General features: G+C 43.1%; 4 protein-coding genes across 39 annotated transcripts; 2 read left to right on the top strand and 2 right to left on the bottom strand.

The window, feature by feature from the left end:
* Positions 1 to 389: 389 nt before the first annotated feature.
* LOC100123649 lies at positions 390 to 5,481 on the top strand. Its single transcript, XM_001607274.6, has 3 exons — positions 390 to 874; positions 1,858 to 4,603; positions 4,679 to 5,481. The coding sequence occupies exons 1-3, from the start codon at positions 659 to 661 to the stop codon at positions 4,825 to 4,827; spliced, it is 3,111 nt and encodes a 1,036-aa protein (XP_001607324.1). The 5' UTR covers positions 390 to 658; the 3' UTR covers positions 4,828 to 5,481.
* Positions 5,482 to 12,400, bottom strand: LOC100123653 (pre-mRNA-processing factor 39). Of its 22 annotated transcripts, XM_032599251.1 has the most exons (16): positions 12,265 to 12,400; positions 11,826 to 11,962; positions 11,289 to 11,753; positions 11,111 to 11,198; positions 10,788 to 10,951; positions 10,586 to 10,660; positions 10,240 to 10,411; positions 10,138 to 10,161; positions 9,914 to 10,074; positions 9,511 to 9,636; positions 8,205 to 8,353; positions 7,728 to 8,121; positions 7,480 to 7,644; positions 7,011 to 7,397; positions 6,644 to 6,930; positions 5,482 to 6,569 (listed from the first exon to the last, which is right to left on the bottom strand). In XM_032599251.1, the coding sequence occupies exons 1-16, from the start codon at positions 12,314 to 12,316 to the stop codon at positions 6,290 to 6,292; spliced, it is 3,126 nt and encodes a 1,041-aa protein (XP_032455142.1). In that variant the 5' UTR covers positions 12,317 to 12,400; the 3' UTR covers positions 5,482 to 6,289. The 22 variants fall into 22 exon arrangements, with proteins under 22 accessions (XP_032455142.1, XP_016845225.1, XP_016845227.1 ...); XM_016989736.2 differs by having other exon boundaries at positions 10,231 to 10,411; positions 10,788 to 11,201; XM_016989738.2 differs by having other exon boundaries at positions 9,914 to 10,065; positions 10,231 to 10,411; positions 10,788 to 11,201.
* LOC100123656 (FK506-binding protein-like) lies at positions 12,160 to 14,327 on the top strand. Its single transcript, XM_003428176.5, has 3 exons — positions 12,160 to 12,430; positions 12,511 to 12,870; positions 12,937 to 14,327. The coding sequence occupies exon 3, from the start codon at positions 12,950 to 12,952 to the stop codon at positions 13,805 to 13,807; it is 858 nt and encodes a 285-aa protein (XP_003428224.1). The 5' UTR covers positions 12,160 to 12,430; positions 12,511 to 12,870; positions 12,937 to 12,949; the 3' UTR covers positions 13,808 to 14,327.
* On the bottom strand, positions 13,108 to 22,236 carry LOC100123659 (atlastin). 15 transcript variants are annotated; one of them, XR_004227721.2, is made up of 10 exons: positions 19,224 to 19,802; positions 19,055 to 19,150; positions 18,110 to 18,372; positions 17,257 to 18,036; positions 16,964 to 17,185; positions 16,678 to 16,892; positions 16,533 to 16,599; positions 15,882 to 16,246; positions 15,526 to 15,641; positions 13,877 to 15,445 (listed from the first exon to the last, which is right to left on the bottom strand). XR_004227721.2 is itself a non-coding variant. In XM_008216699.4 (9 exons), the coding sequence occupies exons 2-9, from the start codon at positions 19,420 to 19,422 to the stop codon at positions 15,308 to 15,310; spliced, it is 1,980 nt and encodes a 659-aa protein (XP_008214921.1). In that variant the 5' UTR covers positions 19,423 to 19,447; positions 22,105 to 22,167; the 3' UTR covers positions 13,960 to 15,307. The 15 variants fall into 15 exon arrangements, 8 of the variants coding, with proteins under 8 accessions (XP_031786680.1, XP_008214921.1, XP_032455148.1 ...); XR_004227720.2 differs by lacking the exon at positions 15,526 to 15,641; XR_004344875.1 differs by lacking the exons at positions 15,882 to 16,246; positions 19,224 to 19,802 and adding an exon at positions 22,105 to 22,236 and having other exon boundaries at positions 13,960 to 15,445.
* Positions 22,237 to 22,476: the final 240 nt, after the last annotated feature.

The following is a 22,476-nucleotide window of genomic DNA, read 5'->3' as shown; positions in this document are numbered from 1 at the left end:
GAAACGTCGTAACGTGCATTTTTAAAGGGACACTTATGCAGCTGCTCCAAAACAGATATGCGCCGCAACCACACGGTTCTCGACCCTATATCCCCTATATTACACGTTAAAACTCGTTCATCTCTATACACACCGCTTCGGAAGATCGCTCCAAAGCCGCGCGTGACAATCATCATCGGCACCAGCATCATTTATCACCTATCTTCTTCCTTCTCTCTCTCTCTCTCTCTCTCCCGAGTCTTCGTACCAGCAACTCAACTCCTCTCCGCGTCCCACGTAAAACGCTCGCATATTATCGCTTGTTATTATACACACACACACACACATCGGTATATATATAGTGCTCCGCCACGCATCATATGTGCGCCGCTGTCACGCAGGAGGGGGGGAGGCTACAGCACACAAAGAAAAAGACAAGCGCAGGTCCGCCGCTCGCTCGCTCGGATTTCCAGCTGCCGCAGTAGTCCCTCTCGGCTCGTCGAAGTGAGAGGCGCAACCGCGAGTTTTGTACCCGTATATACAGACACTGGTATATAGTAGTTTCTTCTTCCGCATTGTTGATACACACAGCCTTTCGAACAAAATATATACCCTCGAGAATAAGTGCAGCCCGAGCGAGCAAAGTGAAAATCATCGAGCGAGACAAGGGGTAGGAAAAATGGCAGCCTCGCGAGTCGGAAAAACGGGACTCGCGCTGTTGCTGCTGTTCCTCAGCTGTGCAGCGGCTCAGCTCAGGGTCGACGAGGCTCCCGTAAACGTGCCCTTCAGCAGCGTCTCGAGCCTCCTCGTTCAGAGCGCGCTGAGCTCCCTGAACGAGAACTCGCCGAGCCGACACACCTACAGGAACGGCGACCTCATCAGCGCCCAGAAACTGGTATGTATAGGTCCTGCGAAATATATATATATACCTCTAGAGCGAATCGCCGGGATACACGCTTGTTGTGTTTTTTTCTTCTGCGCGTTATTTTGCAAACCGCCCGATTTTACAGTTAGATTTATATAGGCGTCCGCTAAGAGTGCGACTTGTGTATCGCTTAGTTCGGAGAGAGAGAGAAAGAGAGAGAATTACGCAGAACTTCTCGATTCGTCGATGAAGTAAGAGCTCCGGGGTTTCAGCGGAGAACGTGATGTATATACATGTATACATGCATTATGTGCCGGAGTTATCGACTACACTCGCGGGAAAGCGCGTTTTCCTCTTCGCGCAATTATGTAAATTTTCGTGCGTTTACACGCTGCACTGGAGACTCATCGTCGCGTATGCGAGGATATGTGCGTCCTATAGCTTGTCGTGCTTTCTTTTTGCGGAAAAGGCACTTTCTATTTCTCCGCGACTCGGGAGTGCATACGCAGTATGTAACTCGATGCGTAAATGTCCGTTTATTTACGTTATTACTATGCAGTGCACTCGCACTGATAATCTATCTTTTTTTCCGCACATGATCTTTTGTCAGGGTTCACTCCGTCTGTGGATGACTTATTGCAGACACTGTTTCACTCTCCCCCGCCCCTTTTTTTCGTCGAAAAAGACCTGCTTTTGTTTGATAAACAAATGTAATCAAACTCTGCTGAATCAGAGCTTTTGAAAGTTAAGTGTGTCATTGCCATCCTCAGGAGAGTTAAAAATACACAAAATTATTGAGGCAACTTTGCTCTGGTATTAAAACTCCTCTGTGTGATTCTTTTTGTTCTTTTTTGTCAAATGGTTGTCATTTATCAGACAGCTGATATTTTTGCATTTGCAAAAGATAAAAATGATGGATGAATTTTGTCATCCGATAAAATAGCTTGATAGACCCTAATAGTAAAGTCATGGAAATGCATATTCTAATACAGTTTATCTTTTCTTATTTGTAGACACAGCCTCCGTACGTCATCTACAGACTGACTCTGAATTTGGAGCCAGTGTGCAAGAGTAGCGAAGAGAACTGTGCTCGTGAGGCATGCACCTTAGTAGTCCGACAGCATGAGCAAGGTGTCATCGACGTACTCCATGACTCGATTCAGTGCATGGAACTGCAGCCCCAGTCCAAGCAGCAGAATGCCCAGGATCAAGAGGTGATAGAAAACATAGAGAAACAAATAATCAACCAGAGCATCAGTCTGGACCACGAAGTACAAACGTCCGCCGATCACAACGATCGACCCTTTATCGCCGTAAGGGCAACCCAATCGGAATACTGTCCAGGATGCCCTTACGAACTAAATCCCTCTCTGCCCGGACTCTCCGCTTTCGGCAACCAAGTTATGCAGTCGATGGACGAGGCCGGTGTGAGCGATTTCAAGCACAAGCTCATCAGCATTGTCAGAGTTACTCGTGCGGTGCCTCCGGGCGCTAATGTTGTGCAATACCAGCTTCTCGTGGAAATCGGCGAGTCTAACTGCTTGAGAACCTCGCTCATTGAGATAGCCGAGTGTCCTCTGCAGTCCAATTTGCCGATTAAATTATGCCTCGTCACTTTCGAGGAGCGTCCCTGGCAGAGCGGCAGTCGCAAAATAACAAGGAACAATTGCACCGACTTGCTCAACACCGACAACGAGGTGAGCGCGAGCGTCGATCCAAAATCGCCGCTGTTTGAGTCAGCAGCTCCATATCGGGAAGATGACGTCTCGACGAAAACCGAGTTCTACGATCAGATAGCTCAGGAGGCGCAAGAAGTTTTCCGGGTTCCCTACATGGACGTGTCTACCAAGGATTCCGTTGTTGTAGCTGAGAATACCGATGCTGCCAAGGAATTGCCTCACAGCAAGATCATTTTGGACAGGGTGGAGGAAAAAGAGAAGCCCTCGAAATTCGCCGAAAAAATGAAAGAGTTCGATGAATTTTTGGAGGATTTCAACATTCCGATCAGGCTCGAGACTACCAGTCCCAAGTACCAGGGTGTTCCCGTCACGGAAGAGTTCATTATAGCCGAGCGCGTTGAGGATAAAAAGGCAGAGGAGCAGACCACCGACAACAAACCCCTGAAGCAAACGGACGACGACATCGTGGACGCCGAGCAAACGGAAAGTTTGGTTCAGAACCCCACCGTCGAGACTGTCGTCAGATCGAAAAGATCGTCTGGAAAAGCTTTGGACAGCAAGTTGACGTCGCGAAAACTCGCGGTAAAAGCTGTGGAACTGTTGGACGACCTTGACGAGGACGATAAAAGGAAACACGTCATTGATGTAATCGATTCCAGAAGAGAAAGGCAAGACAAGGATAATTCCAACGTCGTCATTTACATGACTGTAGAAGTCGCCGCTACGGACTGCAGTGAGAAAGATCAAGGAACCGAGTGCCTGGACGAGGTTCTGCCTGGCCCTACGCAAATTTGCAAACTCGACATTTCCACCAACGAGAAGAAACCTTTGCAATCGCCCAAGTTGCTGCACTGGTCTTGCAGAAACAAGCAAAAGTCGGAGATGAGATACAAGAGACAGCTCGTCGGAGCTCCAACGAGTCACAGCAAAGACGATCCCGAGGTGCAGAGATACGTGCAGCTTGGCTTAGAAAAGTATACCGAGAACTACCAAGGCACCAATCAACCCATGATCAGCAATATCAAAGACGTATCGGTTCAAGTTGTATCCGGTCTTTTGTACAAAATTCAAACGGATATCGGTGTCAGCACTTGCTCAAAGGGCACCGTTACTGGAGACTGTCAGTTGAGTAAGGACCATGGAGTAGAAGAATGCGTCATTGAGGCCTGGTCTCAACCGTGGCTGGACAAAGGAAACCCGAAGATCACCGTAAAATGCGGTCAGAACAGGAGCAAACGCTCGCTCAGAGGACAGAACTACAGCCAAAAAATGTTGCAGCAGTCGAGGCAATTGAAGGAAGAAATATTGTTCCACGAATTCATGGGAAAGTACAAAAAGATGTACCACAATAAAGAAGAGAAGGAAATGCGTTTCCAGATTTTCAAGGATAACCTGAACCTAATCGAAGAACTGCAAAGGAACGAGATGGGAACCGGGCGTTACGGTGTCACGCAATTCACGGACCTCACCAAAGCCGAATTCAAGGCTAGACATTTAGGTCTGAAGCCGACCTTGAAGTCGGAAAACGACATACCCATGCCGATGGCTACGATTCCGGACATCGAGCTGCCTTCCGACTACGACTGGAGGCATCACAACGTCGTGACACCGGTGAAGGATCAGGGTTCCTGTGGCTCCTGTTGGGCTTTCTCGGTAACCGGCAACATCGAGGGCCAGTATGCTATCAAACACGGAGAATTGCTGTCGCTTTCGGAGCAAGAATTAGTAGACTGTGATAAACTGGATAGTGGCTGCAACGGAGGACTCCCCGACACGGCTTACCGAGCCATCGAAGAGTTGGGAGGCTTGGAACTGGAATCCGACTATCCCTACGACGCGGAAGACGAGAAATGTCACTTCAACAAAAACAAAGTTAAAGTCAACATCGTGTCTGGGCTGAACATTACAAGCAACGAGACGCAAATGGCGCAGTGGCTTGTTAAAAATGGCCCAATGTCGATTGGAATCAACGCGAACGCCATGCAGTTCTACATGGGAGGCGTATCTCATCCGTTCAAGTTCCTCTGCAGTCCCGACAGTCTCGATCATGGTGTACTAATTGTTGGCTATGGTGTAAAATGTATGCTGAATAATCTAATATATTTTTAAAGCGTTTGCGTTTAGCAGTTAATTAACGTATAATTCAATTTTTCAGTTTACCCCATTTTCAAGAAGACCATGCCTTACTGGATAATCAAGAACAGCTGGGGCCCGAGGTGGGGTGAACAAGGCTATTACAGAGTTTACAGAGGAGATGGCACCTGTGGAGTCAACAAAATGGTTACAAGTGCAGTCGTTGCTTGATGTGTCAATTAAATTTATATTGCGAATAAATAAATTTAATTAGACACATTGCTTAAACTAATTATAAGAAAGTTAATATTTATAAAATTGGTGGTTTATAAAGCCTCTTCAGAAGTAGGTTTTAATATCGACATAATGCTATCCATAAAAAAAGTTGCTAAGATATGAACGGCAACATTGAACTCTCTATCTCGTCTCGAATGTTGACTGATTCGTAATCAGTTGGAATTAACAAATTTTCTCAGAAAGTAATTAAGATAGAGTATAAAAAATAAAGTCAAACCAAAAATACAATTTACTTCATGACACAGACAAAATTAGTGCGATGTTTGCTCTCCCTATTTGTTACGCATTTTGATCAAAATATTAAGAAGTAAACAAGTAATTATAAATGTTTTATTATTTTTATAAAATTGTATAATATGTTTATTATTGTTATTCTGCAAATTATAATTATACTTTTTTATACAGATAAAATAGATATGTGCCAAACTAACGCTTCAGAGAATTTATAATTTATTACTGTCCAACATTTTCTTATCCATCTTTAGGTAAGCAATCTTCGATACCGTCTTACGCCGACGAATCTTGTAACTATTGAAACTAAGTTGTGATATTTTTTAATGAATATAAAATAAATACATTTAAAAATAATTTGCAACTTTCAGATAAAAAAAAGTTTATTTAATCATATACTTCATGATACAGTTACACGAAGACTATACAGGAATTTCATACGAATTGAAAATTAATCCGAAACGATTCATTTATTCAACTAGGTCCTCAAAATACGCTCTTGAAGTCATAGATTAAATGAGATGTTATCTTCTAAACATTTTTCAAATATATCCAAATCTACTTTTGCTTATTTCTTACCGTATGAATCAAACGCGTCTTTGCAAAATTAATCCGTAATGACGCGTGGACAAATAAAATAATGCGCTTGTAATACACTTTTTAAGCTTGTCTCAAGTGTCTCAACTAGGTATCGCGCACTGTGTCACATGCGTAATACCGTCATCTTTATCGAAGCGAATATACTTATATCTTTCTCTCAGTTCAGAGATTATTAAATTCTTCAATTTCGCGATTCACGCATCATGATCTTTCGGCTTTACGATAAAAAATAGTGAAACCTGAAACAATTAACAAGGCGACATTTGTCATCTAAAAAGCAAATAGTAAAATAATTTGTGCCCCGAATGCCGAGCTTTCGAAAGAAAAACTTTACACATTTAATCTATTAAATACCATGTAGAGAAAACGCTAATATACACAGAAGTATGGCATCGTCATCGATACCGAGAAAATCAATTCGAGAAAACCGTGCTTTCATGACCTTTGTTTGCGTACACACATGTACAATTATCTCGCGACAACCCCAATCTCTCTTTTGTGAAAAAGTGATACGCCGTGCACAAACCGGCGAGACTGTACAGCGAGTCATCTTGACAGAGAATCCTTAGTAGTAGTTGTAGGAGCCCCACTGATTGTATGGGGCATAAGCCTGTGGACCACTTTGACCGTACTGCCAGTTCTGATAGTTAGCATAGTTAGGATCCGAGGGAGGCGGATATTGCTGGTAGCCTTGCTGGTAGCCGCTCTGGCTACCGTACTGGCCACTTTGGAATTGTTGCTGTGACTGATACGGTGCCGTACTACTGCCGTACTGGTAGGACTGTGCTTGAGCCGGAGGCACGCTAGAAGTGTCTGTTTTGGTTTTCTTTGCCGGCGATGCATCACTGAAAAGGAAAAAATCAAGTAGAAATTCGAACACACAAATTTTCAAAGTTCAACATGACTATGGAAAACTTACGCTTTACTGTCATCGCCTTTCGTCTTCTTTCTTTCTTTAGCTTGCTTTATGCATTTTTGGAATTGCTCGTGAGCTTTCAAAACTTGCCGAATGTCAGTACTGAAGTCTTCTAAAAATTCGACTTTACGTTGTGCGAAAAGAACGCGCTGTTCCGCATCGGCATGCTCGCGATCTATGAACAGGTCCATGTAACTGATGACCTCTTGAGTATCAATAGGGTTTCTTTGAAGGCCAAGGTCGATTAACTGCAGATACAATCTCGGATTGTCTTTGTCTTTCTCCGTCGCCTACGGAAAAAAAAATGTAATAGCATTTAAACCCTGAGATTGGAATGCTTATTTAATAACCAGACCCAAAGAATATATACCTTGACTAAAACTTTGACTGCTTTGTCCGTGTCATTCTTAATTTTACATAAAAATCTAGCGTACTTTACAACTATATTATTTGCAATAGTCCTGTTTTTACTGCTATTAATATATGATTCATACAAAGCGCAAGCTTTGTCCAAGTCACCTCGCCTGCGTTCGAGATTTATTCTGCGATACGCGATTTGAAGCATATTAGGAATAACATTGTCAATGTTCTCTAAGATGCTGGCGGCTTTATCGAAATTGCCCTGGCTCTCTTCAAATGTAGCCCATTGCAAGTGTAGGTTCGGCTTTTTAGGATGGTGAACCGTGCACGCTCTAGTATATACATCGCGAATTTTGTCCGCGTTCTCTCCCTTCACTGACTCCAGGAAACGCACGAACTGTTGAGGTAAGATACATTTTGCGTTAGAGGGACTGTAAACTTGATTTTATTAGAACGTGGTATGGATGTTTTTAACTTACTCTCATCCAGAATTCGTCGTACAAAGCACATGCGATCAGACATCTTTCGAACAGAATAATGATACGTTGTTGATCCTTTTGCTCAATTTCGTAGTCCAAATATTCCTTCCAGTTCTTCAACTGACACCTTTCCAAAGGTTTTACGTGGAAGTAAGGCCTTTTAATCTATAAATAACGCAGACCATTTTTATTTACGAAAACCACGAATCGATTTATAACGAAAACACGAATAACAAAATTGAACTCACCCCCTCCTCGAAAGTCCACCTCGCAGCCACGGCGTTGACGTTGGACTTGTGCATCTTTCTTCTGCTGCTGATGATTTTCTCACGGATAGCGCGGGTTTCCTCGTCGGTGGGCGGCGTATCCGTGGTTGGCAGGTCTTCGCCCGGAGGAACGTCGTCGGATGCCGATTCGTCTGGTTTGAGGATAGCCTTGACCTCGGCACGCAACGCCAGGAAATCGTCCACGTTAAGAATTTTGTTCGGACTATTGGTCGTGACAAACTCCTGGAAGGACTCGAAATGCGACATGTAGCCGAGGGTCGGCGTCGTCAGTAGTCTGTCATAGATGCCCATCACTTTGCTGTAGCGCTTGTTATCCGTTTCCCATTTGAGGTAACTCTCCCACAGTCGGTCCGATCTGCGTTGACAAAAATGTCGAGTGTGAGAAGAGTCGATTAGGATGTTAATCCAGACTTCCAGCAGTGCAAAACGGATATTCACCTGAACTCGAGTCCACAAGCCTTGATTGCCCGCTCGTACTGCTCTCTCATTTTTTCCTCGTCCTTTTCGAAAGCGACTTTGCAATGATTGATGTAGTGCAGCCACAAGTCGACACTGAGGGAAATGGATTTCAAACCTTGGTCGAAGACCTGTGCGAAAACGGTAAGAGAAGAATTAGCACTCGGGAAAGCAACGAGCAAACCGATCTCTGCTCGGACCAGCGGCTGGTGGATCGGTATACGGCTTATGTAATTATCATGATTATCTTATAGAAAACCTAGGTATAATATATAAATCACAGCACTGCTTAAGCGTAACGGATTGTGTTTGTCTTATTATCTAAGTTTGTTCATCATAACGTTATTTCATTATACTCACGTAATCAAGATCGCGTACTGTAAATAAATAGACGTAATTAACACAGAGAGATTGCAGAGCATTGTGCATTCACCTTTAAAGTCGGGGAAGAGTTCCGCGATCGAAGTGCCTCCGCGTGTTCTCTTCTATCGCCACTCTCTTTCTCATTCTAGCTCTTGTTTCCCTCTCTGTTTGTCTCTGTGGCCCGCACGTGTGCCTGTCCCAAGTCTTTGTTTCGTGACAAGGGCCCGTCTTTATAACGTGTTTATAGCGCATTATGTTTATCAAGCCCTCCCGTATATAATCACATTCAGTTGGGTCTCAACGCAAGAGCGGTACTTATAAAAATGTTTACAATACTTATATCTCTCATATAACGGATAGTAAGTATATACAAACGCTTATACATAAAGTATAACAACAACACACACATAGTAATAATAATATTCACGCCGACGATCAGCGACAATAGCATTATATAAGGAGACAACAAGCTTAAGACCGGCTTACGTACAACGTGTAGTATTGCATTGTATAAATAATAATAATGATGATAATAATAGTAACGATTAAGTAGTAGCAGTAGTAGTAGTAATAGTAAGTAGTAATTGCATTCTGATACAACTAATAAATTATAATAACGTAATGAGCTCTTTAGTTGATAAGTTGTACGAGTGGCTAATCGGTATACGAGGAGAGTCGCATAGGTGCCGCAAGACGTGCTAGGCTGTTGGAAGGGAAAATCATAATTTACGTGCGTGCACAACACAGTCCACGCGCCTTCCTAACTCGAACTAGTGTTATATATTAGATATTATATATATATATATATATATGCCTTAATGTAACATCATTCTTAATGTACACGATTAAGTAAAAAAAGTAATGTATACTTAATTCTGTCACTTAATAATGCCTCTCAACGGAGTACAAACACTAAAGGACTCACCGTTTGCACTCGATCGGGATCGCCTTTTTTCTTCTCGTAATCGGCGTACTTGCGCCAATAGCCGTAGCAATACGGATACCGCTCCAGAAATTTGTTATAGGCTTCGCGGGCTGCCTCCGCGTCATTCTGCAATGAATTTTTATTTCCAGTTAAAAATGCGTGATTTTTTTCGATCGATCGAATTGCGTAAATAACATCAACAGATTTTCTCTCTTTTTTTCTTAATTGAATAGAAACCAATGCACATAATACAAAACTTGACCGATAACACGATTATCTACTTACTATATAGAAAAGAGTTTTCATCTTTAGCATAATGGAAGCTTATCACATATATAGGAAGTGTAAGAATTAAAATTACAATTTTATGTTAGCTAAATACTGAAATTCTGTCATTGCATACCTCTTGATCTACGTATTGTAAGAGGTATGTCCATCCCGTAAAATCGGCTGGATCGTCATTAACAGCTTTCCAATACTTTTCTAATTCCGGTAACGATTTCTTTTTCGGAGAAGCCGGTTTAGCATCAGACTTGTCACTGGAGTCAACATCTGCTGAAATAGCTGCTTTTTTAGCAGGAGTTTCGTCATTATTTTCAGAAGTTGGTGAGCTAGGATCATATTCACCTTCGATGGTTCTCTTGCGTTTGCCTGGAGAGAGAACGAGTGATTAGAAGCATATTTTTCAATACAGAGACAAAGTAATTGAAAATAGTATACCCGACTTACTCGCTGCGTCAGATTTGGTTTTCTTCTCAGGGGTCTTTGAACTTTTGCTGCCCTTCCTCTTCCTCTCACTTTCAAGGGGCAGTTCATCTTCAGAGACGGATTCGGTTTCTCCGAGATCAGCTGGTTGAGCTGCCGGCAACTCTTCATCTGACACAGCTTCAGTTTCAGGTTCCTGTGTATAAACGAGAACCACATTTAAAAAAAAAAGCAGAGTTAAGACGAACGTGTACTTTATGAACGTGAACAAAATTGCAACTTAAACATAAATGGGGATGTGACTGATCACGTGAAATTAAACTATAATAATTAACGAAAGCAAGCGGGTAGGATGAAAGGAATGTTGTACCTGAAGTGTAGTCTCATTGGAAAAAAATTCGTCCTCTGACACTTCCTCTACATCTTCACTCTCGTGTTTATAACGCTAAAGAATGGTTAGGGAACGAATGGCGTTGGATTAGGATTTGATTTAAAGGCAGGAAATTAAAATAAAAAAAAATAAAAAAAAATTAAGAACAAGCGGATGGCAAAGTTTGGCTTAAAAATTGTACCTTGGTTGATTCTGTGGGGAGTTCGTCTTCGGATACCGCTTCCGTATCTGGTTCAATCTTTTTCACAGCAGATTCACTTTCATGATCACTTATTTCTATAACTTCTTGGGCTTCGCTGTTCTCGTCGTGCACTGCGTAATTTTCAACAGCATTATCATTGCCCTCTGAAATAAATTCCACATCTTCATTTCGAAATTTATCATTATCAGATATTATCTCACTATCTTGCATAGAATGGTCATTTTGCAGTATATCAGATGCTTGGCGTATAGTATTTGAATCTTCATTATTTCTTATATCATCGAATTGCGAAACTTCATTACCATCTATGTTGTCTGGCACATCCTCCATTCCAAAGTTTTGATCTACGTCATCCTCTATTAATATGCAATGATCATCAGCGTTGTCTTCCTGCTAATCAATTTCAATAAATACACATTATTAAGTCTGAAAAAATTACACAAGTATAGAGCATCCACAAAAACTTGAGTGTACACTTACCATCAACTCTGACGGATCCTTAACCTTCAACGGATCGGAGTCGTTATTCTCCACTTCTGCATTGTTTGTCTCCATTGCAGTATTATCTTCAGCTAGATTCTCATCCCCTTGGTTCATCTCTTCCGGATCGAATTCAGGCAGATTCTCAGTCTCCAGAACAGTTCCCGGTGCTGGCATACCCTCCTCTTCAGCCATTTCCTCCTGCAGTGCTTTCATCTGTTCGTCTTGATTGTCAATAGCTTGCTGTTCTTGGCTTTCGTCCACTGGTTCCTCCATGTTGTCATTCGCTTCTTCCTCCATATGTTCTTCCTGTGTCTCGTCCAAGTGCAACTGAACAGCTGAGCTGTCTGGCTCTTCGTTGGTCATTTCCTCCTGCTGTTCTGGCTGCTCTTCCTGTTCCTGCTGCTGTTGCACACCATTCTCGGGTACTCCAGTCTCTTCTGCAGCAGCAGGTGTGTTGTTCTCCTAAGCAAACATAACAGGAAGTGAAAAAAATTGTCTCTGCACACCTAGGCAACCAACCAAACAAGCCCTTACCTCTTCGACCTCTTGAATGTTCTTCGTGTTGCGAGTGGCTCTGGTCGCGGCTTTCTTGCCTGCCGTTTTCTTAGTGCTCACAGCAGGAGACGCAGCCGTCACAGCCTTGACCGCACGTCCGGACCTCGTCCTCCTCACTGAAATTCAAAATCTCGTCAGAACATCGTCCTTTTTGCAGCCTCCGAAACCGGAAAGAAATTTCATTCTCGCGGCTTCGATTCCGCAGACACGTTATATACGAGCGAGTTTTGATATAAATATTATATATTTTGTCGCATGGGATATATATAGGAGCTCGTGTGTATGCGTGCGCTAGACGCCATTTGTTTAATGGCGGTCGGTGCGTTGCGGGCGTTCCGGCCTCGAGATCATCCTGCCGGCGACGAAAACATCGTCTTCGGGGAGGACGTAGTGAAGGCTGGATCACGAGGAGACTTACCTGGCTCGTTCTCGACGACCTCGGTGCTCTCGTCACCGCTTAAGGACGACATGTTCTCGTATCGCTGGGCAACTCACGAAGTCCAGACTAGTCTCACGGCAAACCGCAATCGCTACTGCCGCGCTAGCGAACCACGGACCGGAGCGAGAGACACACACGCACGCGAGTACAGCGCCGTCTGATGATGATATTTTTACGTGTACCGTCTATATATATATATATATATATATACTTATCACGGTGTAGGGGGGGAGTTTCGAGTTCGCATATACATGGCGCCCGGTGTGCGGCATCAAATGCGAAAAATCAGCTATTTCGAAGTCATTTGCGCGATACATGAATGCGGTTTGGAGCAGCCGATCTATTGGGAGGCTTCTTCGGTTTGTTGACATGCTTGGTCGTGCGAAGCAGAAGTACAACGTGCGAAAATTTAAAAAACTCGCGTCGATATTTCTATAGTACTCCAGGCTTGATGTCATTGATTTGAATTGACTCTTTATGAGGCTTTGATTTGAACTTTTATTTTTGGAGCAAGATCAACAATCAACAGGACAGTTCAGTAATTGACGCTGGTAACTTGTTTAGTTTTCTATAACGACTAATAAAGTAAGTATACACAAGCTGGCGTGTATTTATTTTTTGTGGGATCCTCTAAACGTATTGCCTTTCTAGGTATACTCGCAAAATGACCACTTGGGAATCGGCTGACAAACTGATCAAGAAGGAGATTATTCGAGAAGGACAGTTTTCTAACAAGCCTACGGAACTGTCAGTCTGCACTATACATGTGGCCAATCCTCAGTCATTGGATCTGTCCATCGAACAGATGAAAGAGAATCTGTACAGCGATATAATTGATGCAGATTCCAAGAAAGTAATTGTCATAGGCGACGCTTGTTCACATGTTGACAGATACATAGAACGTGCTATAGAAATGATGTCTCTGAATGAGCACAGCTTAATCACGGTACAATTTCCTCCAGATAGAACAAGAACCGAAACTATTATACTGTCATTGGAGGTAACACTGGAGAAGGTTGATTTCCACAAACGAATATGGGAATGGAGTCTCGAAGAGAAGTATCAGACTGCATTGAAGTACAAGGAGAAGGGAGTTGAACTTTTTAAAGCCAAAAGAAATGTTGATGCATTTCATAGATTTAGCAAGGCATGTAAAACTCTCATCACACTGGAGCCCATTGAAGAGACGGACGAGACAATGAAAAATATACTCACGCTCAAGTATGTTCTGTACAATAACATGGCTGAATGCCAGCTGATTCAGGAAAATTATGAGCATACGATTACTCTGTGTAACAAAGTTCTAAGCAAAGAAGAGAAAAATGTCAAGGCATTATACAGAAGAGGAGTGGCTTATGGTAATATAAAGGACTATGAAAAGTCAGTTAATGATCTGAAAATTGTAGTTAGTATTGAGCCTAAGAATAAGAAAGCACAGGAGAAGTTCAATATCTTCAATGAACGATGGCGTGTCTCCGTTCAAGGGTATGAAAATATAGTACGCAAGATGTTCAAAGCTTAAAAAATTGTGATATATACGTATATATTTCTAATACGTATAGAGTTAAGGAATCAAATAAAATTATGAAAATGTTGTTATACAAAAATACACGTTTATTTTCACCTATAATCACTTACACCAAATGTATTCTATGTATGTTTTTTTTGTATACAATTTTTATTCAAGTGCGACCAAAATAAAAAGTGCAGAATTCTCTTGTACGCTTTTATTAAATTACTATTATTTTCTATCGTCTAAGTTTTAAATAATTATGGCTCTGATATATTTTTATAGAATAAAAAAATTTATTATCAGCTTTTAATTTTTTTTATTTATTGATAATGAATTGATATTATATATTAAATTAGAAAAAAGACAACGACCTGATTTCTCCGTAATAAATAAACACAAAACAACAATGCAATAGTTATAAATAATCAATTGGGACCATCACCTAATATGATACAATGCAATAAAATCTTCAATTTTTCACAGACCTTTCCATTATCGAATCCATTTTAGGATCATAAATATTGTAATTCATCAATAATGTCAAAATTGTACGAAAAGTTTATCTAATAATACAACATAGAACATTCCGCAAAACATTTTTTCAACTACAACAATTATTTAATGGCAAGATTCCTTTTGAAATAAAATCCAAACGAAATTTCTAAATATAACTACTACTCTAAGATACTATGGCATGATATGTTTACAATAAATTTAACGAGAGATCCTGGTATATTGTAAAAGTACAATGAAGGGCCTGTGACGTTTACACAATATTCGTTTATTACAAAGTATTCTCAATACAATGTTTTATGTAGAAAGTTTGTGGCACAATAACACAGACTCATTTGGTACTGTTAAAATTAACATTTAACGTTACGTATAAAATTTATATGAAGATAAAATAATTGAATTCTGATAAGTCTTTCAAGTTTTCTGAAAATAAAGAAATGCATCTACGCTTTACAGATAAAATTCTACGAGGATCATCTCTGCAAAATCATTTGAAAATTAATGAATGACGTAATAATTATACTGAATAACTCTTTATACAAAAAGATTACACAACTTTTTTCTCAATTTTCTAAAGACTTCCCAAACATATTAAAAGTTTAAAAATTAATGTTGCTTTGACAATATATCACTTATTAATACAAGGTTTAATTTCTATATAACAATATAATAATTAGTGACCATAGACGTTATTAATAAATTTTTTAACAATCTAACACTGATTCTTAATCAGGATGTACTGTACATACGTCCACAGTTTCTTAGCTGCGCTGAGTGTAACGAAGTCTCAGAATGGTGGCAAATATATTTTTTTTTGTAACTTTTTTTTTATATCTCAAAAATTTTTCTAATTATTTTTCCTTACAAAAAGGGTGATCCTTTCAAACAATCACGCTAGATTTCTCAGATATCAGCCATGGTATTTAATCGAATACCGCCAATAGTTTTGCCATTTCTCGAAAGCTCCACATTTGCGACACCATGAGAGAGCAAACATTACGACAACTTAGGCTTGCCGTTGGCAGTGGCATTGGCAGTGGCACTCAGCGTCGAATTTGTGGCTATTTCAGCAACTTGTGCCACTGCTGCAGACATAGATCTGTTCACGAACTGCTGGGACACCGGTTTCATTACCTAAACAGAAACAACGGAGATTTTAATATTAGCAAAAAATCGAAGCGAACATTTTATAAGACAACAACATGGACAATTACTTAACGCTCTTTTTGTGCATACACTCTTTAGCAGAAATGGATAGCGTTATTAATTAGCGAAAACTTTTAAATCTTCGAGAATAATCTCAGTTTGCATGCCGATGTCCGCGATGCATCTATGTTAGAAGGGAAATTACAAAAGACATTCAGCGTCACTAATAATTACTCGTTGAAATAATTTTTTCACAGATATGGACATCATTTGCAGAAAAAGAAATATACGTATTCTAATTAGTGCACGATACTAACAGACGTGCCCATAACTGCTATGACAATGCTACTCGAGCTTACAAAATCGTTTCTTTTATTCAAGCAAATTAAGAAGCATTTTAGTAACGACGCAATGACCGTCATACCTTTATTGAGCACTGATCCTCATATCACTCGAAATTGTTATAGGGATACAGAGGTTGAACAAAAAATAACAAAGGTTTGGTCAATCAAAATCAAACAAAAGAAGAAAAGAAACGGTTGCACAATGCAATGGGGTTGAGCGCTTTTGATTGCTTTGAGTACGTGAAAAACTTAAAATTCGTAACTCGTAAATAAAATGTTAAAATGTAATGAAAAACATGATTCATGAAAATGCGTCGTATCAGATGAAACGATGTTTGCGTAAATGATTATGGAAAAAAGTAATGGATGGTATGGCAAAAATTGTCACGATCACAGAAAGGATGAGGAATCGTAATTTATGAACGAGGTGAGCACATTGCCAGGCCTGTAGGAATAAAAAGTGCTACATGTTAGTTAGGCCTTCTGTACACAGGTTAGTTGAAATTAAAATGTTAATAATTCTAGGAAACTTTTGTCAAAAAAAGAAGTTTTATAAAGAGGTTTAAGTCATACAGCGCTCGAAGTATTACAGATCAATTATAAGACTATTACATATCACCATATATTAGATAAGATTAAGATTAAACGCGAGAAAAAGACACTCATAGTCAGAGGTAATATCGGTGTAAGAAGAGTTTGAGTTTCTCTTGGATTGTTTGCATTATACTTACGTTTTCCCATATCGCAGTAGCCAGCTCGTCGAGGATCGACCCTAGTTCTCGGAACTCGCCGCTGTACCTATAAGTGTAAACAAAATTGCAATAATTGCGACAATTTGATTTTTAGAAATGATACGAGGAGGAAAAAACATCTTACCTAACGTACGCCCACAAAACGAGTGTCAACAGAGCTACTCCCATTATGACGTTGCAGATATACGCTATGGTGTATAGTCCAACGAGACCGAAAACACCGGATGCAATGTACATCGCAAGAGCTATTACGAAAAACACTGCAGGAGTTCGTCCAGCTTTGAATATATTCTTGCTTTCATTGTGCGCTTTGAATTGTTGGAAAGAGTCTTCGATATCCTGCGAAACGAAGCAATCGCATGTTAGTAAAAAGTAAAGGGAAATCCGTTGTTTTCAAAGACAACCGCTACCTTTTGCAATTTTTCCATATACATCTGGCTGAACTCGTCGCCGCCCATTTTTCTCTTGTTTTGGAACTGGTGCAACGCTTTGTCGACGCACCGTTGATGTTCCGACTCCAAATGGGCGGTCGCCAAGAACGGCTTCGTCCCTCCGCAAACGCACTCCATCATTTGCAGATACAGATCCTTGGCCTCCGCCACAGCCGACAAGTTGTTTGCTTCCGCAGTAGCCTATAAAAAGTGTCTCGTACAGTTTCGTCTCGAACGAGACTAACAAAATAAAGTGCGAGGCGAGAACTCACGACAAGCATGCTCTTGGGCTCGGGCAGTTCGTCGCCCTTGTAGATTTTGATGTAGCTCTTGAAGTACTCCAGCAGTTCCTTAGCCTTGACGATCTGTCCGTTGATCTTCTTCGTCACGAGATTCTCCGGCGCGAGAAGCATGGGAATGAGTACCTTCAGCTGTTCCTTGAACTCGCTCTCGATCTCGGACAGTCTTCCGTCGAAGTTGGGATTGGTGGCTATTCTCAAGCCCGGATGGGGCATGAGGAAGCAGGAGATGTTGGAGAAGCACGAGGCTATGTGTTTCCTCAGACTCTGCAGTTCCGGATGCTGCATGTCCGAGATCTCGAGGCGCCTCTTCAAGATCTTGTGGCCACCTTCGGCACCGTAGGCCGCCTCGTAGGGATAGCTCCAGTCCCGCACGAGGAACTGCAACCTCTGGAAGGGCGTGCTACCCGACTTTTCGAGCGCGAGCCTTCCGTACTCGGTGAACAGCTGCAGGTGTTGCAGATCGTCCTCTTGGATGTTCTGCGAGAGGTTGTAGATCTGCACGGACGAGAGCATGGTGCTGAGGGCGAAGACTGTGGCGCAGTCGCGGACGGTTGACTGACTGTCGAAGGCGCCCTGGGTGTCCATGAGGATGACCGCGACCTTCTCGCCATTGGCGAGGGTCGCCGGGAACACCTTGGACCACATGAGGATGCCGGTGGTGTCGCGCTCGGAGCCACCGCGCCACGAGAAGCCGCCCAGCGGGTCCGTCTCGCCGCCCAGCCAGCCGTCGGTTTCCACCTTCTGGATGTACTGCAAGCGTCGAAAATTGAAATTAGTATACACTTATAGCCTTTCGTACAACCGACTGACTTCACCCTCTCACCTTGCTATTCATGTAGCGCAGGAAAAAGTCGAGCAGGAAACTCTTGCCTTTCCTGAAGGCTCCGGCAACCGACACGACGACGACGCTGCGGTCCTTGACGTCCTCCTGCAGCAGGATCTCAGCCAGGGCTTCCTCGTCCAGCTCGAACGTGTGATCCGGGTGAGCTTGGACCACCTGGACCGGCCGGCCCATGTCCTCTCCCTCGTCCTTCTTCTCCATCGAGAGATTCTCTATCCTCTCTCTCTTTCCCAGACGGTCGGCCACTATTCAAACGAGACAAAAAAAAAGAAACAACTCGTTAGTCATACATCAGCTGTGCACGCAAGCGCTCCAACACACGTTCCAAATCGAGATCTCATTTGAATGCAGCGCAAGAAGCGACATCGACTTGTCCAGTCCTCCGAAGCTTATTAATACGACTTTTTTGTCAGCGACACACGAGCGCGAGCAGCGCGCGATCGCCGCGACGTGCAATAGAGCGTCCCCACGTAAGCGGATGATGACTGTGTGATTTATTAGCCGCGCTGGAAAAAGTATATGACGCCGCGCGAGTGGCGGCCTTGATTCGCGCCGAAAAGGCCTCGGATTTTTGAGAGTCTCGCGTTGGAAAACTGCATAATATACGCGCAAAGTCCAGATCTCGTATAACATTCTATAAATATGCGTTTCTAGAGCAGACGTCGCGCGTATGTATGCGTCTATCGAGAGATTAACGATCGCTTACAAAATCGCTTCCGCTAAAAATACAAACAGAACCTTCGACCTTTCTCACGGCTTTTTACAAACACAGACACGTGTTGTACCGTGTCATCAGCGACAGTAAAAAGCGACTCTGATTTTTAACGAAAATGACTCAGATCTTTTAATAATTTCTTACGCCGCCGTCGTAGTAGTCGACAAAAAACTCAGCCTCATGAATTTTCCAACGTGCATACGTAGACTCACCGACTTTTTCGCTATCGTTGTGGCCCATAGTTTCCGACTGCCTGTAGCGCACGCGGTTCACATTCTCGTCCAGCGATGTCATCGGGATTTTTGCGGCTGCAATGAAAAATTAAAAAAAATTAATAAACATCGTTTAAAAAAAGATAATATTATCGTAGCTGCGATTTACGTCTAACGGACGGCGAAGCTCCACCCGTGTGTTGCATGACTCGAGGCGGCGGTACGACGGTAGCCCGTTCGAGTACGCGATCTTCGTTGTATCTCGGCCTTCGTACGACCGTCGTCGTGGTGGTTTCGATTCGCCGGCGCGGCTGATCATCGTCGTCGGGACGCTTGTGAAGGATAACCGTTCGTTTTCTCTCGCTCATCACGATCGAGCTGTTATACTCTTGTCTATCGATGTGCGGATAAAGTCAGAGCTTATACTCGCATGACACAAGTTCTGGGACTCGAGAAATCGTTGCTCTCCGAGTATAGGTGCGCGAGTGCCAAAAACCACCGAAATAACTCGGGTCTTGGGGAGAGAACGATTTCCCTGGCGAAGCTGCACTTTTTGACTTTGTATAGAGCGTGCGAGAGACGATTGTTTTATAAGGTTGGATTAACGTGTGATATAACACCGACGGCAATTTTTCACTTTCCTCGCGATTCGAAAAAAAAACCGTTTATTAACACTCGCGACGCGGTCGACGCGCCTCCGCGCGGATTCACTGCACTTAAGACGACGACGAGCGGGAGGTGAGTATTCGCTGGGTCTCCTAGAAATATCTGGCCAGCGGCGCTCGACGTTTCGCGGCGAGAGGGAGAGACGAGCAAAAACTTGGCAGAAAATCGAGTAGTCGCGATGAGCTGCGTGTACGTGTGTGTCTGGATGTATATACTTATAAGGTTTTTTTTACGAGTTAACGTACGATATAAAAAGAGTTCGCGCTGTACACGTGTCGGATTTAATTGACAGATTGCTGCTCTCGGATGTTTATTCAAGCTGCCTTATTTCGTCCAGCGCTTTGTGTAATAACGGCCGTCGTCACCTGCCGTAACCGCTGGATCGCGTCATTTAGCTCTCCGAGTGTACCATTAGTCGAGAGAAGCGCACTTTTGCAGCGATTCTCACACGCGAAAATAGAAGTGAAAACATCGATTGTTTTCCAGCCGATAGACCGAGGCGCGAGGATTCAAAGCGAAAAAACGACATTATCGGAGGATAACGCGATCCCGCGTTAAAATAGAACGAAAGTATACAGCGAACGGCGCTTCCGCTTTATTGTCGTAAAGCAAAGCAAGCTTGGGCCGACGGCTAAAGGGCTAAATTAATTTGGAAAGTATATATACAACCAAGTGCGCTTAATGAACTAATTACGTACCAGCCGCGCGTATCCATAATTCACGATCCGACGACGCGTATATTGATACACAACACAACGCCGTAGCGGCGGAACACGTGCTCTCACTCTCTCTCTCTCTCTCTCTCTCTCTCTCTCTCTCTCTCTCTCTGTTATTTTTAAATGAATTATTTACGCCTGTTCCAGGCTGCTAAACGGATTTCGAAAGCAATGTTTACGCGGCTGCGCCAAAATTCGTGCGCGTCGGGGGAAAGAAAAATTTCGAAAAAATCCGGCCTGTATACTTACGCTCTTCGCGGAAAACGCGAGCGCGCGCGTGACGCAAACGAAAACAACGATGTCGTCGTTTCTCTCGCTCTCGCACCTATACACACGCTTTACGCGCTTGTCATCGTTCGATGCGTTTCTTTTACGCTGCGCGAATCGCGAAAATTCGCCGCGAGACAAAGAGGAGAGAGATTTATTAATTAAAACGCAGCGAAATTTAATTAGAGTCGTTGCGCGTCGCCGTATCGAGGAAAACAAGCCGACTCTTGACGTGTGCAAGTATGTGTGTATATACACGACGAGCGAAGAATTTTCTCTAATCGCCGAACGTCGCGACGTTTTTATGCTTGATCTCTCGCTTGTAAACAAACAAACTTACGTTAGGCACTGCACTTGTGTGTACCACACACACACTCACACACACACACACACTTTACTCGTGACAAGTATGGTATACAGTAAACACTTTAAATCATGATCTCATCCATAGAATTGCCCGAGACGCGCGTCGTCGCCGCCACAACAACAGACTGACTCTCGCGGAAATCGATCGCCGTATATATGCAGCGGCTGCCAGCCGTTCGTATATACACACTATAGCAGACCCGCGATCGCGCTGACTAATCGTCCGTGTATACCTCTGCGATCGAGGTTGCCGAACTGAAATTCGAAATTTCGTGGAGAAAAAGCGCCGAGTTTCCGAGATGGCGCGCGAGCGATGACGACGTATATAAACTATACTCACACAGACGTTGACAGGCTGCTGCAGCGAGTGAACAACCGAGATTCTATATACTCGTCGGCCTGTTTTCCTGCGGCCCTCGTGTCAGCTGTCTTTGCCTATATTTTTAATGCCCCCGAGAGCAGCGCGAAGAGGCTCGCGCTTATCGGACTCGCGATTCTAACCTCAAAATCTCGTCCCGCACAGATGATAACTGGTTTGATACACTAGCACACACTACGCGCTCGAGCGACGGCAATTATATGAGCGTGCATATACAGGCGTCCTTGAAGTCATTGACGGGAGCGAGAGAGAGAGACACACGGTGCTGTCGCTGGAGAAAAAGAGCGCGCGCGGCGGGGGAAAGACAAAGGGCAGCGATACTTATATACGAAAAAGTGTCCACTAAGCGTATGCCTCACAGAATGCGAGGCCCCGTTGCAGTGTCACCTTCGATTCTCTCGCATTTCTGGAGCATCGACGCTTCGAAAACGCCATAAAAACATACGACATCTCGCTGCTTATGCTGATGTCTGTTGAGAGTGAGAGAGAGAGGGAGACGAGAGCCAGCAGTGCGAGAATCAGTCGTTGCGTTGGGGAAACGTTCGTTTAGATAGGAGCCGATAGTCCGCGACGAGGAACGGCTACGCGAGCTGGTGATTCGCAAGCGGACACGGGGGGGAGGCAGCTGATAAGGGTAAGAGTCGAAAAAAACTTACCCACATACGAGCCGTCGCAGCCTCCACTATGTTTACGTTGTCTCACTTCGGCCATGTTGGCTGTCTGCGCCGAGTGACGACATTTCCGCGTGTGCGCGCGCAGGCGCGAGTTTTCGATGCGCGCGGCGGTGGATTTCTCCAGTGGCGGGAGATTACGGTTTCTATTCAGTTCCATGATTTACGAGCGATTTTTAGCTTGACTTTTTGATGCCGAGGTTTAGAAACGGCTGGAATTGTACAATCGAAAAATTTTGTTAATATTTCTGTATTTTCGAGTAATGTTAATGCACATTCAATTAGATCTACGTAATCGATTTTTCGAATTAGAAAACAAATTTTACCAATAAGAACACGTATAGGGGCGCTGATGGC

Source organism: Nasonia vitripennis, chromosome 4 (genome assembly GCF_009193385.2).
Source record: "Nasonia vitripennis strain AsymCx chromosome 4, Nvit_psr_1.1, whole genome shotgun sequence".
In the NCBI taxonomy this organism is placed as follows: Eukaryota; Metazoa; Arthropoda; class Insecta; order Hymenoptera; family Pteromalidae; genus Nasonia; species Nasonia vitripennis.
Note: the sequence above shows the minus strand (reverse complement) of the source record. Positions and strands in the feature narration are given on the sequence as shown.